The sequence below is a fragment of the Moschus berezovskii genome, chromosome 1 (assembly GCF_049115385.1).
Source record: "Moschus berezovskii isolate FMDL1 chromosome 1, NW_MosBer_1.0, whole genome shotgun sequence".
Lineage (NCBI taxonomy): Eukaryota > Metazoa > Chordata > Mammalia > Artiodactyla > Moschidae > Moschus > Moschus berezovskii.
This window is the reverse complement of record NC_142460.1, coordinates 7,532,797-7,549,448: the sequence shown is the minus strand read 5'-3', so window position 1 is coordinate 7,549,448 and position 16,652 is coordinate 7,532,797. Positions and strand designations below refer to the sequence as shown.

At 45.9% G+C, this 16,652-nt stretch overlaps 1 protein-coding gene across 15 annotated transcripts in view; it reads right to left on the bottom strand.

Annotated features, from left to right (window-relative positions):
- Positions 1-2,172: 2,172 nt before the first annotated feature.
- The window catches only part of TTC3 (tetratricopeptide repeat domain 3), a 126,423-nt gene continuing 111,943 nt past the window's right edge, over positions 2,173-16,652 (bottom strand). For 11 of the 15 annotated variants that reach the window (XM_088835066.1, XM_088835075.1, XM_088835104.1 and 8 more), the window contains 7 exons: positions 15,362-15,452; positions 14,456-14,557; positions 12,220-12,557; positions 9,561-9,687; positions 9,255-9,389; positions 4,566-4,658; positions 2,173-2,421 (listed from right to left, as the gene is read on the bottom strand). In XM_088835066.1, coding sequence (XP_088691192.1) covers positions 2,347-2,421; positions 4,566-4,658; positions 9,255-9,389; positions 9,561-9,687; positions 12,220-12,557; positions 14,456-14,557; positions 15,362-15,452 — 961 coding nt within the window. In that variant the 3' untranslated portion in view covers positions 2,173-2,346. The other 4 variants (XM_088835057.1, XM_088835062.1, XM_088835064.1 and 1 more) reach the window with 4 other exon arrangements.

Genomic DNA, 16,652 nt, shown 5'->3' with positions numbered 1-16,652 from the left:
TGGAAACGCTACCTAAAATTATTTCACTGCTTCCGTCTTGTGTTGTGATCACTTGGCCCACCTGCTTCTATAGTCTTTGAAATTACCTTAAAAATGTAGTAGTGTATGGCAAGAATCATCACAATACTGTAATTACTCTCCAATTAAAAGAAACACATTTTAAAAAGGTGACAATGGTTTGCAACGCTAGGGTAACATTTCAATTTTGTATTGGATTATGCCTTATGTATGGCATAAACTTTTCAGCAGGGAAAATAATCCAAACTCTCAGGAATAGTCTGCTTAAAGTTATACACTATTCTGAATTAAACGCTACCAGACTGAACACAGAGACTGGTAACACTGGCTTTCCTGGATTGTCTCTTAGTGCTTGGCAGACTAGGAGGTCCTCTATTAGGGAGCCCTTTCTCACCAGCCTCAGTAGCCCTGAATCCATAAGGATCAAAAGGTCCCTAAAATCTGGTGCAAACTAAATCATCCACGGGCATATCTGGTCCACGCCACAGGGTCTGGGACAGGACCACGTATCAAGGCCATTTTGGTGTGAACCAGAAGTCTGCTAACCCTCCACAAGTGCGTCACAAAGATCAACAGTGAGAAATGCAATCTGGTTAACTTCAACACTCTCACACGTATTTGCCTGAAAAACCTCTCGTCTTAGCCTAGAACAGTAAAGTCTATCATCTCTGTCTAGTCTTTCCATTCAGATTTCCAGTCTTGTGAACTTTAGTTTAGCAACCTCTGCTTAATTAAGCAAAAGGATGCTTTGATCCAGTTTTGAAAATGTCCTTGGAACTCTTGGTTAGACTCCTCAGACGTACAGTGGCTCTTCTGTCCAAACGAATCACCTTTTAAATTGGTAGTGTAATATATGTCTTGAATTTTCAAGCAGAATGCTTTAAATTAGACAAAGAATGGATAACACGGCTCTTATTTTAGAACGCTCTTTATTTCAACACAAGACACGTGTCAGGCATGTTCACAAGTAGCAGTTTGAGGTTATGCACGGACACATCCTCTCGCTCTCCAGCTGTTCTTTCCCGCTGCGCCTGCTGCTGCACACGGGTCCCTGTGTACCTTCACATCTGCAAGTCCTAGTCATTCTGAACATGCAATGTTTTAGGGACCTGCTTCAAAATACGGAATGAGCTTCTATGCACTAAGTCACTAAGACATCAAAACCAAGGGAGAAGCGAAGCTGACGGAGGCGACTGTCAGCGCGTGAACCTGGGGCTCTGCGGGAAACAGAGAACACGTGGGAAAACACTTTCTGGTCCTTCCGGTTTGAGAGAGATGGACTGTGCCCAGAATTCATGGTTCTATGTCTACTACTGATATAAGTCACTGAAGATAAGTGGTTTGTCTAACGCAGCTGCGGTTTTGTTCTCAGGCTACAGGACAAGAGTGCATGAATTACTCTACACAAATGTCAAACGTGAACGACTATAATAGCAACATCTCAGGACTGTCTATAATCACACAAGTGTCTCTTTCTGGTGGTGGGGTAAGGAAAGGGGATGATGGTGACTGTTTCCCTCAGCTGCCGCTGTGTGCCAGACAGAGATACCCGAACGTTTGTTGTCTAACTCAGAGAGGGGGACAAAGGTCACTAACGAGAACAGTAAGGTATTCAAAAAGAGTCCGCTCCAGACCCGGGGGTGGGATGATGATGAGGGAGCCTCAACTTCAGGGGTTAAGAAGTCTTGGCTGATGCTAGTAAGGGTTTTGTAACTGATTTTCAAAAATTATTATGCCATTGAAAGATGGAAAACAAGAACTTACAAATCTACCGGGGAGAAAAAATAATGAAATGAAAAATCACATGAATCTTGAATCTTCTGGTCTGAAATCAGCCAATATTGACATTACAACCTATTAAAAGGTGGTCTGCTTAAGCTCATTTTTTAAAATGCAGAATCTTTGAGGAAAAATGTAGGCGTAAGTTCGGGAATACCGATCTCAAAAACCTTTTCCCGTGGGGCACTTTAGCAGGCCAAGGATGCTGATAATCGAGTCCTGCTTTGAGGCACTCACCATCTTTTCCTTCCATCTCAGAGCACGCCTCTGCAGCAGCCCCGACCACAGAAGGAAGCGGTTACACATGATTTTATCAGCCACCACTTGGCGATCACTGTATGTCTAGTCAGAGTTGGGAAATTACTTACTCCCAGCTGTATTAAAGAGTTCCATTTATTAGCACTGCGACACAGACTGTAAAGAAGCTTCAGGTGTCTGCTTTTGATACCAAAGGGAGTACACTGCTAGTCTTCCAACTCAACAAGCAGCGTATCTCCAACGTGAACTGCAGCTGCCAAGAACAGCAGGAGGGCCTCTCCAGCAGGGCAGCTACTCCTCTGACAGGAGGTCGTGACCCAGGCAGGCTGGGCAGGTGCGCTGGCTCTTCAGCCACTGCCTGAGGCACTGAAATGAGAGAAGACAATCAGCCGGCCCTTTAGGAGCTTGGGGACCTCAGCTCTCCTGTGTCACTCGCCTCGGCAGACACGGCGACTTCACCGTGACAGAGTGACCCTCTTAGGCAGGTCAAGGAGTCTGGGGCCCTTGAGGAGGAGGAAGGGAGAGTGTTTTTTGTTTGTTTACATTCCTTCATCTTATAAGACTTTTTTAAGCCCACAGCCAATGATTACACAACAAAACAAGTCATCTTGCTCAGGGGATGTTTTTCCTTAAAAGTGAGAGTGAAAGTTGCTGTCATGTCCGACTCTTTGTGTATGGTCTATACAGTCCATGGAGTTTTCCAGGCCAGAATACTGGAGTGGGTAGCCTTTCCCATCTCCAGGGGATCTTCCCAATCCAGGGATCAAACCCAGGTCTTCCGCACTGCAGGCGGATTCTTTACCAGCTGAGCCACCAGGGAAGCCCAGGAACACTGGAGTGGGTAGCCTACCCCTTCTCCAGGGGATCTTCCTGACCCAGGAATCAAACTACAGTCTCCTCCATTGCAGGCGGATTCTTTACCAACTGAGCTATCAGGGAAGCCCTTTGTTTTTCCTTAAGCTCTGTACTAGTGATTACGTAATAACACTGTATCTTGTTTGAAGACATGTTTCTCTTTCTTAACAAGAAGCTTCTGACTAGACTTGTTATCTTAAGAGGCATGCTGTAGGAGTGGGTCTGGTAAGACCTCTCTATTGTTAGTAACCAACTGAAAAAGTATATAAGGCCTTGCTAAGACAGATGGGTCAGGCACTCTGCCCCCTTCTGAGGCCTATGTCAGAAGCTTTCTGTGTCCCTTTTTCACTGTAATAAAACTCTGCTACACAAAACCTCTGGGTGATCAAACGTCATCTCTGGCCTGGAAACCAAATTCTCTCCTCCAGAGGCCATGAATCTGACCCTGTTCACTGTAAGCTATCAACCATGACGTCCAGGGGGACCTTGAGCCACTCAACACCCAGGGACACCAGAGCCTGAGCGGGCAGGGGTCTGGACCAAGCCCCAGGAACAAGGAATCCCACCTCAGGATGAGACCATGAAGCCTCGGGGCCTGACTGCGCCTCCCCTTCCCGCTCCGCTCCGGTCCAGTCTGTGCTTCAGCTGCCCTGACTGCCAGAGGCCGGCACTTCCAGCTCCTTGGACCCCCCTGTCTGCCCAGTCTTGTTCTTGTCCCCCCCCAGTCTGCACACACACAGTGGCTGGCCTGCTGCCGCTATAGAGCTGAGTGCGGTAAGCTCAGAGCCCAGGCAGGACCCCCGCCCAGGAAGAAGACAGTCACACAAGAGGCTGTAGTCGGCCTGGTGGGGCCCCCGCCCAGGAAGGACACAGGTCACACGAGAGACTGCAGTCGGCCTGGACTCTTGGGCGGCACGAATGGTAACGAATCTGCCTGCCAATGCAGGAGACTCAAGAGACGCGGGTTCGATTCTTGGGTCTAGAAGATCCCCTGGAGCAAGGCATGGCAACCCCCTCCAGTATTCGTGCTTAGAGAATTCCATGGACAGAGGAGCCTGGTGGGCTACAGCCCACGGGGTCACAAGGAGTCAGACATGACTGAGTGCACGCACGCACATGCATGTGCACGGAGTGTGCGCCCCTCGCTCAGGGATTCACACTCACAGAGCAGAGGCAGGACGGGCTCTAACCCAGCAGCTGGGGTGCAGGACGAGTGCTCACAGCACCCGAACCCCACGACAGCTAACACCCATCTAGGAGGGGCACAAGCCAGAATCCCCCAGGCACAACGGAGCCCGTCAGGTTTCCTTTCTCTTCTCTAAAATGTTAAACTTACTTCACATTCTGCACTAAACCGACAAGCTATTTCACTGTCTATCTGTTTGACAATGCATATAAGAGCTTTTAAGGAAATCACACTCTTTGAATTTCCACCTGACATGGAGAGAGGACTGTACAGAGCGCACCAGAGGCCCGGAGTAAACTCCCCGCCACAGCAGTCTCTGGGAGGGAGACGACAACCACAGGCACAAGCACGTCTGGAATCTGCTTGGAAAACGCAAGGACCGAAGCCTAGGGGAAAAAGTCCCTTTCTCTTTTCTAAATACTCCACAGTCAGAATGCGTGACATGAAAACAGCCACAGAGAACTCTTACCCCTTTGTGAAACCTGTGCCCACACTGCAGCTCACGCATGTTTTTGGACTTGAATACTTCTCGGCAGATTTCACAGGAATTTGAACAGGACACCTGTGGAAACAAAGGTATCCCAGTAATAAAGAACTCTTCCCACAACTGACTTTCCAAAACTTTTGCAGCACAGGATGCAAATTATTCTCAATTATAGTTAAGCAGACTGAGGGAACAGCTTATTTTTGAATAACATTTCTTAGGAAAAAACGAAGTTTTCATTTTCTTGGATAAAAAACATGATTTATACAGTTAACTCACTCAGTTAAAATACTACAAATATCTGTTTATCCCTTTCTACACCAGAAGTTGGAGAAGGCAATGGCAAGCCACTCCAGTACTCTTGCCTAGAAAATCCCATGGATAGAGGAGCCTGGTAGGCTGCAGTCCATGGGGTCGCTATGGGTCGGACACGACTGAGCGACTTCACTTTCCCTTTTCACTTTCACACATTGGAGAAGGAAATGGCAACCCACTCCAGTGTTCTTGCCTGGAGAATCCCAGGGACGGGGGAGCCTGGTGGGCTTCCGTCTATGGGGTCACACAGAGTCGGACACGACTGAAGTGACTTAGCAGCAGCAGCAGCAGCATACCAGAAGTATGGTACTAGCTACATATTACAAATTAACTATTCATCTAATTACCTAACAGCTGGAGACAGTAACAAATTATAACACCTCTACACTATGGATTATTGTGAGGCTAATTAAAATCCTGACAGAATTCCATAATCCTTGGTACAGAAAGTGAAAGTGAAGTCTGACTCTTTGCAACCCCATGAACTGGGGCCTACTAGGATCCTCTGTCCATGGGATTTTCCAGGCAAGAATACTGGAGTGGGTTGTCATGCCCTCCTCCAGGGGATCTTCCTGACCCAAGGATCGAACCTGGGTCTCCTGCATTATAGGCAGATGCTTTACCATCTGAGCCACCAAGTACAGAAAGCTGGTCCCAAAAGCTCTCTGAATAATAGTAGGCTAACAAAACTGGACATGGAACAATAGACTGGTTCCAAATAGGAAGGGAGTACATCAAAGGCTGTATATTGTCACCCTGCTTATTTAATTTATATGCAGAGTACATCATGAGAAACACTGGGCTGGAAGAAGTACAAGCTGGAATCAAGATTGCCGGGAGAAATATCAATAACCTCAGATATGTAGATGACACCACCCTTATGGCAGAAAGTGAAGAAGAACTAAAGAGCCTCTTGATGAAAGTGAAAGAGGAGCGTGAAAAAGTTGGCTTAAAGCTCGACATTCAGAAAACTAAGATGGCATCTGGTCTCATCACTTCATGGGAAATAGATGGGGAAACAGTGGAAACAGTGTCAGACTTTATTTTCTGGGGCTCCAAAATCACTGCAGATGCTGACTGCAGCCATGAAATTAAAAGACGTTTACTCCTTGGAAGGAAAGTTATGACCAACCTAGACAGCATATTAAAAAGCAGAGACATTACTTTGCCAACAAAGGTCCGTCTAGTCAAGGCTATGGTTTTTCCAGTAGTTACGTATGGATGTGGGAGTTGGACTGTGAAGAAAGCTGAGCACCGAAGAATTGATGCTTTTGAACTGTGGTGTTGGAGAAGACTCTTGAGAGTCCCTTGGACTGCAAGGAGGTCCAACCAGTCCATTCTAAAGGAGATCAGTCCTGGGTGTTCATTGGAAGGACTGATGCTAAAGCTGAAACTCCATATTACTCTGACTACCTCACGCGAAGAGTTGACTCACTGGAAAAGACCCTGATGCTGGGAGGGATTGGGGGCAGGAGGCAAAGGGGATGACAGAGGATGAGATGGCTGGATGGCATCACCGACTCGATGGACATGAGTATGAGTAAACTCCGGGAGTTGGTGATGGACAGGAGGCCTGGCGTGCTGCGATTCATGGGGCTGCAGAGAGTCGGACACAACTGAGCGACTGAACTGAACTGAACAAAATAATAGGTATTGTATGATTACAGAACTTAAGTTTTTAAAGAGAGAGAGAATGTCTGTATATAGAAATGCCCAGAAAAGAATCTGGAAAGATATAAAATGTTAATGATGATGACTGGCTACTTTGGGTTGAGAGATTTAACTTTTTCTTTGCTGTTTTTCTAAAGTTTCTATGAATGTGAATTACTTGCATAAATCAAATAAAAACAAACTGATGGCTCATTCAACAACAACCCTGTCAGGGGACACAGGTGAGTGGGAGGGCTCCCAGCCTGCCACTCACAGTCTGGGGACACAGACAGCATTCTCAAGTGGAAGCGGAGATGGTGCCACCCTACGACTCCGGGCACCATGGCCTCTCTGCAGCCCCCAGCAACTGCTCCACGTCGTGGCCTTCTCCTCGACTCTCACTGCCCCCTCTTAACTCTGAGCACCCCGAAGGCAGGAAATGGCTTTGTTTCTGTGTGTTCTTAGCAGCCAGCGAGGAACCTGGCCCCAAAGGGAGGCTCTGGGAACTGTCAGAAAGTGAGTGAATGCAGTCCCGGCAGTGGGTGACAGCCAGGGAGTAGGGTGGGGCAGCGCCTGAAGGTTGTGAATCCCTGAACTGCTGAGCAGGGTTTTCTGTCCCTCTGGGCGCTGCAGCCACCACCGGGCACCAGGAAGTGATGGGACAGACGTGATCTTGCTCCCCCCACTCACCTCCCCTCTAGGGCCCCCAGGGAAGGGTCTGGGAGAACTGGAGGCAACAGCGCTGGGGGAAACAGCAGGTCAAGGCCTCTGCAAGGTGGCTTGGTTGGTAAAGAATCTGCCTGCAATGCAGGAGGCCTGCGCTCAATCCCTGGGTTGGGAAGATCCCCTGGAGGAGGGCATGGCAACCCACTCCAGTATTCTTGCCTGGAGACTCCCCTATGGACAGAGGGGCTTGGGGAGCTGCAGTCCACAGGGTCGCAGGGAGTCAGACATGATTGAGTGGCTCAACATAGCACAAAGTTTAGAAAAACAGTTATTTCTTCCCAACATGACAAATTCAGCACAATTATTTCTAAGTAAAAAGAACACAAACATATGTATATGGTTTTGACTAAATTCACACATACACACAGATAAAAAAGAGTTTAGAAAAAATGCATACCAATATGATAATACTGGTTACCCTTAGAGGGTGGGTTTTGGGGTTCTTTGTATGTTCTTTTTATTTGGACCTTCTATAAAGAACCACATTATTTCTGTGGTTTTGTGGTTAAAAATACAAAACATTGTTACTTAAAAAAAAAACAAAAACCTATGATTAGCAAATTAAGTCTTGGTTTCAATACATATTTTTCTTGTAAGTCAGCTTTCCATGAACCGTGAAACAAAGTAATCTCACCTCAAAAGGTGATTATGGTCTATCTTGGGGCGACCAATAAGTGTGTGACTGTGCATGTGCGCGCGCACACACACACACACACACACACATACTCACACACAAATCAGTGAGAATGCTGAGAAGCTAGTCTGGTTGTTGGACCACAGAGCACATGACCAGCTGGAACACCCCTGAGAGGGAGTGGACTCCAGCCAGGCTTGGCAGGAATGCTCTGCATAGTATAAGCTTTCTCAGTGGGGGCGGGGGGGTACCCTCTGGCACCCAAGTGTATGTGACGAGGAAAATCTCTGAAGGCTGGTGGAAAGTGAAAATGAACGGGAGGGACAAAAACAAGTTCAGAGAAGGAGGCACGGCCTAGGTAGGGTCAGCGAACCAGCGCTCTCCGTGCAGTCCTGCACTGCGGACCCCACTCTGCCTGCAGCTCTTCTCATTTTACTTTCACCTGAAGTTGGACAGAAGGGGAAGACGTGATCTGTGCCAGAAATCCCCCTGGAGCCCATGGCTGGGAGCCACCCAGGGGACCACCTCCCTACCAACCACATGTTCAGTGCCTACTGCATGGTCCCCAGCATGCGAGGTCCGTGTGGGTGAGGACAGGGAATTACAGGCCGCACATGCAAATCAAAGGAAGGAACACCAGCCAGAAGCATGAGTCATCAGTGCCCTGGCTTCCTCATTCATAAAGACAGTTATAATACCTTATCAGCTGAGATCATAGATATAATGGTATTTTATAGAAAGTTCTATGTAACTAACATTCTCATTGTCTAAAAGGACAATAAACAATTTACATCAGTATATCAAATAAAAGGAACCTCAGCCCATTTCAGCATGTCCCCCCTGTCCCCAGACACATGAGGGGGAGGGGAGGGAAGCAGTCAGTCTGTTCTGAGAACAGTGCATGATCCTGCTAATCCCACCACAGCACTTCATCCAGACAACAACCCCAACAAGCAGATATGATCCGAGCTCACAGTGTTATTAGTGATGGAACCAAGTTTGTGGGATTCCAAACCCTATGGTCACAAAGAAGAAAACCGGCCAAAAATCAATTCTGCCAACTATTCACACATGATGTGAGGAATGGATCTAACCGTCTACAGGTCCCGTGTCCATGGTGTGGCCACTGCGCCTCTTGTCCCCACATGCAGGGACCCTGAAGTCCCCACAACGGTGGGGAGAACCTCGCTAATCACCGGCTCCTCTAACCACTCAAGTCACCTAAACGTGGCTTTTAATGGAAGCTCAAAGAAAGTTCATTGAGAAATGAAAAACATGAGGCTACATCATGGACTAGCAGCTCTTCATCAGAACAGAGGGAACGCCACGGTCATGCACACAGCACTCACAGGGACGGCCTCGGTCTTCGACCCCCTGGTTTCGGGTGATGCTCCGACAGGCACAGAGGGCAGGTCCTGGGCGGCCCTGGGCACAGGAACAGCAGAGCTGGGTGCTGAAGGCCTCCAGTCCTTTCCTGGATTTGACTTCGGTCAGAATGTTTAGTAGGGAAGCAAGTTCAGTTACCCAAAAACGTAAGCGCTGTATATTACATTGCTCCTATCTCTTGTTGGAAGCATTTCCCCCCATGATTCTCACATTTTATAAATAAATAGGAAGAAAGTGGAGTATACATTGAATTTAAATGAAACACTGACCTTTTTCTTTTTCTCTTCATCAAGGATGTGTTCCGTCACTCTTTGGACAATCTCATCAATACTCAATCCAGGCAGAGAGGTCTTGTTTTTGTTCCTAACTTTTTTAATAAAACCAGCAAGCTCCGTGCTGAAAGGGAAAGTGGGAAAGTAAAGACAAAGTCAAAGTTTTCTACTGTGAAGAAATATTATGTCCAGTATCAACCCAGCAGGTGAAAAGAAATGAAATCAAATACACAAATAATTCATTTGTAAACAACAGTAACTGTATGTAAAAGCAGTAAAATCAGTCTTCCAAAAGAAAGCATTGTGAAAATTTCAACATTATTCCTATTTGTTTTAATAGATTTTCAAAGTAATAGTGTTACGGACAGATCCATTTCAGATCTCCTTCCCTACTTAAGAAACCTGACTTCTTTAGAGTCTGGACATACTGTAGCTTTAAGCAAAATCACTGAATGATCAGACACCACTGGATCTGACTTGAAATCAATAAAATCCCTAAGAACAAACTGTTTTTTTACTTCCTCCCTTTAAAAATCTGACCAAGTTTTCACAATTTTCTCGCATTTTTCATAGGTGGCAGTAGATGTGATTATGTCATTAATCAACAGGAACTTGGCATCTACAGCACTAATGCCTCACATGCTTTTACTTGCAGGAAACCTAGGAAGCATATGTTTATTCTGCCAAATTTAGACAGGGCTGCAAACAAGTTTATTTGTAAGGTACTTCTGGTAATTACAACTTGACTATTTTTACTAACTTGCATGGTAATTGCTATTGAGAGAACTTACAATGCTTCTCAAACTTAGGCTAAATATGTCCAGGTGCAGACAAGATACACTTACTTCCAAGTGGCCAGGGCTCCACTGACAAACGAAAACCATTAATTCTGGCCAATCATAATTAACTGTGTTTCAGAAGTTCATCCCAGAGACTATGACTAATACTGTGTCAAAGACAGAAGTAACACGGGGCGTGTGGAGGATCATCCTGGATGTGGATTCCTCTCTTCTGCGCTGTATCCCTGAGACATTCCCTCCACTTCACCTTCCCTCTCGTCTGAGACAAGGAGTCCCTCTGCCCCCTCGTACCCATTTGGAGAGTGAGGTCAGAGGTTGATGCAGGAGCACTACTGAAGTGCCCAACTGATGACTCTGGCTGACTTAGTTAAAAGCAGCTCTCCCAATCTGCAGCAACATGGATGTACCTCGAGGCTGTCCTGAGTGACATCAGTCAGAGAAAGACAAACATCGTATGATATTGCTTATGTGCAGAAACTAAAAAAAATGGTACAAATGAACTTATAAAACAGAGTCACAGATGTTAAACTTATGGTTACCCGGGGGGAAGGGGGGATGGATAAATTGGGACATTAGGATTGACATCTACACACTGCTATACATAAAACAGATAACTAATAAGGACCTACTACACAGCACAGGGAGCTCCACTCAATAGTCTGAAATGACCCACGTGGAAAAGAATCCACGAGAGTGGATATATCTGTGTGTCTAACTGATTCACTTTGTTTACAGCAGATACTGACACACACTGTAAATCAGCTCTCCCTGCCTCTCCCTCTACAACATGCTCACACACCTTCAGTTCAGTTCAGTTCAGTCCCTCAGTCGTGTCCGACTCTCCGCGACCCCATGAATCACAGCATGCCAGGCCTCCCTGTCCATCACCAACTCCCGGAGTTCACTCAAACTCATGTCCACAGAGTCAGTGATGCCATCCAGCCATCTCATTCTCTGTCGTCCTCGTCTCCTCCCGCCCCCAACCTTTTCCAGCATCAGAGTCTTTTCCAGTGAGCTAACTCGTCGCATGAGGTGGCCAAAGTATTGGAGTTTCAGCTTTAGCATCAGTTCTTCCAATGAACACCCAGGATTGATCTCCTTTAGAATGGACTGGTTGGATCTCCTTGCAGTACAAGGGACTCTCAAGAGTCTTCTCCAACACCACAGTTCAAAAGCATCAATTCTTAAGCGCTCAGCTTTCTTCACAGTCCAACTCTCACATCCATACATGACCACAGGAAAAACCATAGCCTTAACCAGACGGACCTTTGTTGGCAAAGTAATGTCTCTGCATTTTAATATACTATCTAGGTTGGTTATAACTTTCCTTCCAAGGAGTAAGTGTCTTTTAATTTCATGGCTGCAATCACCATCTGCAGTGATTTTGGAGCCCAAAGAAATAAAGTCTGACACTGTTTCCACTGTTTTTCCATCTACTCACTGGCAAATTGTATCCAGTCTCAACTCACACCTCTAACACATCAGAGGGGCTGTTCAACAAAGTGTAAGTTGCTGCTGCCTTCTTTGATATATGTGAAATTTTTTCCCCCTGAAATGATACAGAACTAATGTTTTGAAGTTCATTTATTGATTCCATAATTAGTGCTGGAGCATGTTACTGAGTTCATCCAAATCTTAGCAAATTGCCATGGGTTCTGATGAGTGAGGGTTAATCTGTTTGAAAATGCTCACTTTTATGTTTACAAAAGGAAGACAAATGCAGTGCTTGTCCTTCTGAGTAAAATAATTGCACAGTCCTTTCCACTTCAGCTCCTAATTGGCCAAACTGTTATCTGATCAGGAAACATCAGTTCAACAAAGCATTTACCAGCGTTGCTGATGTTTTAGATTCGTACCTGCTGTAACACGGGAACACCACCGACAGGTGCTCAATAACACTATTGAACGGCTTCTTTGGAGACGGGCTTGAACGGGTGGCACGCTCTGGAGCAGCAGGTAACTTCTGATCAGCCACTGGGCGTGGTTCTGGCCCAGCTGCCTGGCCAGTGCCCTCACGCTCTGGCAGCTGGGGGGCTTTCTGGCTGCAGGAGGGCGACTCCACTGGGCTGTCAGCGGCAGAGCCCAGACTTGACTCCTCGGGAGCTGCTGTCTGGTCTCCGGTCCCATGACTTGTAGAAGTGAAGGGACCTCGACCATCCTGGCCTGAAGACTCAGGAAGTAATTTAGGATGAATCTGGGAGGAATACAACACAAAAGCTGATCACTAAGAGAGCCCTGAACAAAGACTAATGATTAAGCACAACTATAATGAATCCTGCTTGCTCAAGTGCACAGAACTTGAACTATAACAAATTAAATGTTATTGTCCTTAAAAGTCACTGGTAACTGTCTCTCTCAAAAAAAGCTGTTCAGGGCTCCACACTGCCGGGCCCTGCTGGGCTCTCCCTGAAGCTCTGCAGTCCACAACGAAGGGCTGAGGCCCCTCATGTTGTCAGAGCCCCAGTCTGCACCCCAGGCTACCCCCTCTCACGCCTCCGTGACTGCGTGCTTGTTGCGAATAATGCCCCCGTTTTAAAAGGTACTAGAGTCCAGTCTAGAGTACCTTCCCAAGATCCAAACCTCCTAACGGGCAGCTCCCCTTGGGTGATTCCAAGGGCACTCAAACTCTGTGTCTGCAAAAGGAGCCTCTGGGCAGACTTCCTCATCTGCTCTTCCTCTGGCGCCACCTGACACAGACCGGATTTGGCATCCACTCCCCGACACACTCACGCTGAGCCCTGAGTGGGAAATGTCAGTTCCCACAGGCAGCGCCTCTTTCAGCTAACTACCTGAACACTGGAAACGGCTCTCCTCCCTCCAGCCCCGCTGCTTCTCTCACCGGGCCTGGCGGGGACAGCGAGCTGCACCCAATCCACTGCACATCCCTCGCCCGCGCCCCTCTCCCACCAGGTCTCCATACTGCAGTCAGGCTGATGTCATTTCCTAACTGGAAACCTACACTGGCTGCGCAGTGACCTGAGGGGAAGTCCACACTGCGGAGCACACCTTGCGGAATAAGGCTCCCTTTGTTCTGGCCCGTGGGTACGGTATCACCATCTTTTCCCACAGTCCCCTTTGTCCTAGTGAACTTCTTTCACAGCTGCGAAAGGTGTTCTTTTTCTAGCCTCCAAATATGCTATTTCCTCCATCTGAACGTTTTGACCCTGAAACATCACACACACCCCCACACCCCCCCACTCCCTCACTCCCTCCTCCTTCCCTCTCCTGCCTGCTGAACTCCTATTCCAGATCTCTGGCTCACTGAGACCTCCAGCAAGTGAGCTTCTGCTGAGGCCTAGGCCTCGGGTTTCAGTTAGTTCCCCCTGATTTCTGCTGCCATGGCATTCTATGCTCTTGGCGCACTTTGCTTATAATTATGGGCTTGAAGTCACTCCCAAACCCATGTGCATTCTGAGGGCACAGACCGCATCTAATCCTGATCACCACTAAATACCTGATGAATGAATAGCAGAGAAGTGACACACAGAGTAAACTGTTTTTAGGGGTTCTTATTATTCAAGCCCCTGGCACACCGACAGTTTCCAAGGTTTTCAATTTTAATTCTTTTGAGTCATTTATAAAATCACATAAGCTACAATTAAAAATTAACAGTAAAATCTTCTACTGAGATCTCATGCTTTCCCCCCTCTGTATGTGTTGTAAGAACTTGAAAACACTGGTGCTCAACAGAATGTTTTACTCAGTTCAAGGTGGCTAACCTTTTTAACATTTTAAATCTTTATTTCTATTTTTGCACATGAATCCACAGTAAATTTGAATATTAGGAGTGCACAGTATTGAGAAGAAAAACACTTTCAAGATCAGCTTCTGACTGCAGCTCCAGAGCCTATTACCTTAGTTGAGGCTGAACGCAGAGACAGAAGGGTCACGGGGTGAGGAGTGAACGCAGGCCACTCTGCTGAGGGCTTGGCCCAGCACCTGATGGAAACGGTGCAGTAGCCGTTCACCCAGCTCACGCCCACTCCAAGCCAGAAGCCGCCAACCCCTTTCGGCCGGCTAGGGAAGAGACTGTGGCTCATTCCTTTCTGGCTGTTTCCTCCCACAAGGAAAAAAGAGACGTGAAACACTCACCGCGTTACAGGCAGGAAACGAAAGCTCAGAAATCTGCACTTTAGGAAGTTCACTGAGCCGAGAACCATTTTTAATTGCCTGAATTCGTTCTTCAAACTGAGACTGTAGGTAGAAAGGAAAATGTTGTTTTTCTAACAAATTCCAAGGAAAACCACAACTGTCCATTAATACTATTTTCCCCCTTACTACACATACATAACAAATGCGCAACCATTTCCCAAGAAATATAACTGGGACGCAAGTGGTTATATTCCCAAGAAATATAACTACTAAGAAGTAGTAGTACTTCTTACTACTTGTAAGAAGTAAATTACAAGTTACTTCTTATAAGGAAAGAAGTTCAAAATAACTAGAACTGTTAATTCTAACTAATTAACTCTAATATTACTCTAATTATTAATTAGAAGGCTCTAAGCCTTATCACGGAGAAGGCAATGGCAAGCCACTCCAGTACTCTTGCCTAGAAAATCCCATGGATAGAGGAGCCTGGTAGGCTGCAGTCCGTGGGGTCGCTAAGGGTCGGACACGACTGAACGACTTCACTTTCACTTTTCACTTTCACACATTGGAGAAGGAAATGGCAACCCACTCCAGTGTTCTTGCCTGGAGAATCCCAGGGATGGGGAGCCTGGTGGGCTTCTGTCTATGCGGTCACACAGAGTCGGACACGACTGAAGTGACTTGCAGCAGCAGCAGCAGCAGCAAGCCTTATCAAACATAACTTTGCTATCAATCAAGGGCTGAGTGAAGTTAAGAAAATACTATTTCCTTCATGAAAAATTCTTAATTACAACAACAAAAAATAGTCTTTAACAGCCCAAAAAAGAAAGTTTCAGTATGACACTACCTCTTTTAGAATTATAACCATCAGATTTTGACAGAATGATAAAATACCATATAACTTACCTTTGCTTTCTCAATTTCTTCTCTAATATCAGAAAGAAACGATTCCCATGAATGTATGTCTGAGTCCATGTCAGAATACGCTGCCGAATCACTAAAAGAGGAGAAAAACATAAAACTGCTGATGTCCACTTGAAGACTTTTAAAAATTTAAAGCACTAAAGTACAACTGAAAATAAACATTTAAAGATAATGAGAGAAACATAATTATGCACACATAGCAAAAAAGATGATTTTTAAAGAACTGTGTATCTTACAAAGTCACTACACTTTAGGAAATATTATTGACTGATCTAACCCAAAGCCCAAAACTGGTGGACAGAGAGCACATATTCTCCTGAATTTTAACTTCTCTCCTCAAATTTGTGAAGATTAGACAATTTGTCAGTTGACATCTTCATGTTTAACATCAAAGGCTATCTTTGCATCTAAAAACAAACCAAAAGTTGGCAGCGTGGATACATTCCAATAAACTCTTCATTTCTACTTCACTGTAAAACAAAGGGTGGGGTCTAACAGGCTACATTAAACTTCTCAGCACCTCATGAATCTGCTCTACTGAGTGACAGACAAGGTTTCTACTCCAATTGAGAAGATCGCCACCACCAATCCGGGGTTATGCCGGTTCTCATACATCTTAAAGAAAAACCAGGACGCTGCTTTCATGGCTGTCTTCTTTTGCCACCCTTTGGTGGAATAAGCAGAGTTAGCACTGACCCCCTAAGAAAGAGCACCTGTGTACCATGAGGCTCACTAAGGAGCCAACGCTATCAGGTAAAGTGAGGCCTGAGATCTCTCTGTTTCCCAGATGCACCACAATCCAGAGCCCTTGTTGGGCTGCACACTGGCTACTAAACACCACACGGTCTCAACCTCAGCTGTACTAGTCCTGTAATCTGAATCAGCATACCAGTTTACCTTTAATCAGAAAGGTTTTCTGACGTGAAAAAAACTTAATCTTGAAAAAAGAAGAAAAAAAAGAACATTACAACTGTTTTTTCATGACCTGTAGAATCTCTGGTTCAACACTGAGGGTTTGAAATTTAAATCAAAAAGCACTAGGAATTAAAAAGTTAAACCTGTGTGTGGAATATGATAAAAGAACTAGATGAAAAGTAATGTGCAAAAATCCATATAGAAAAGTGCTAAATTCTAGACTGAAGGAGACTATCTGGATTCCCATGGTAAACCTTATCCCAAAAAGAAAGCAAAATAAACAAAAACAGGTAAAGATTTTGGAGGGTTGAAAAATGAAAGAAAGTGAAGCTGCTCAGTCGTGTGTCCAATTCTGTGA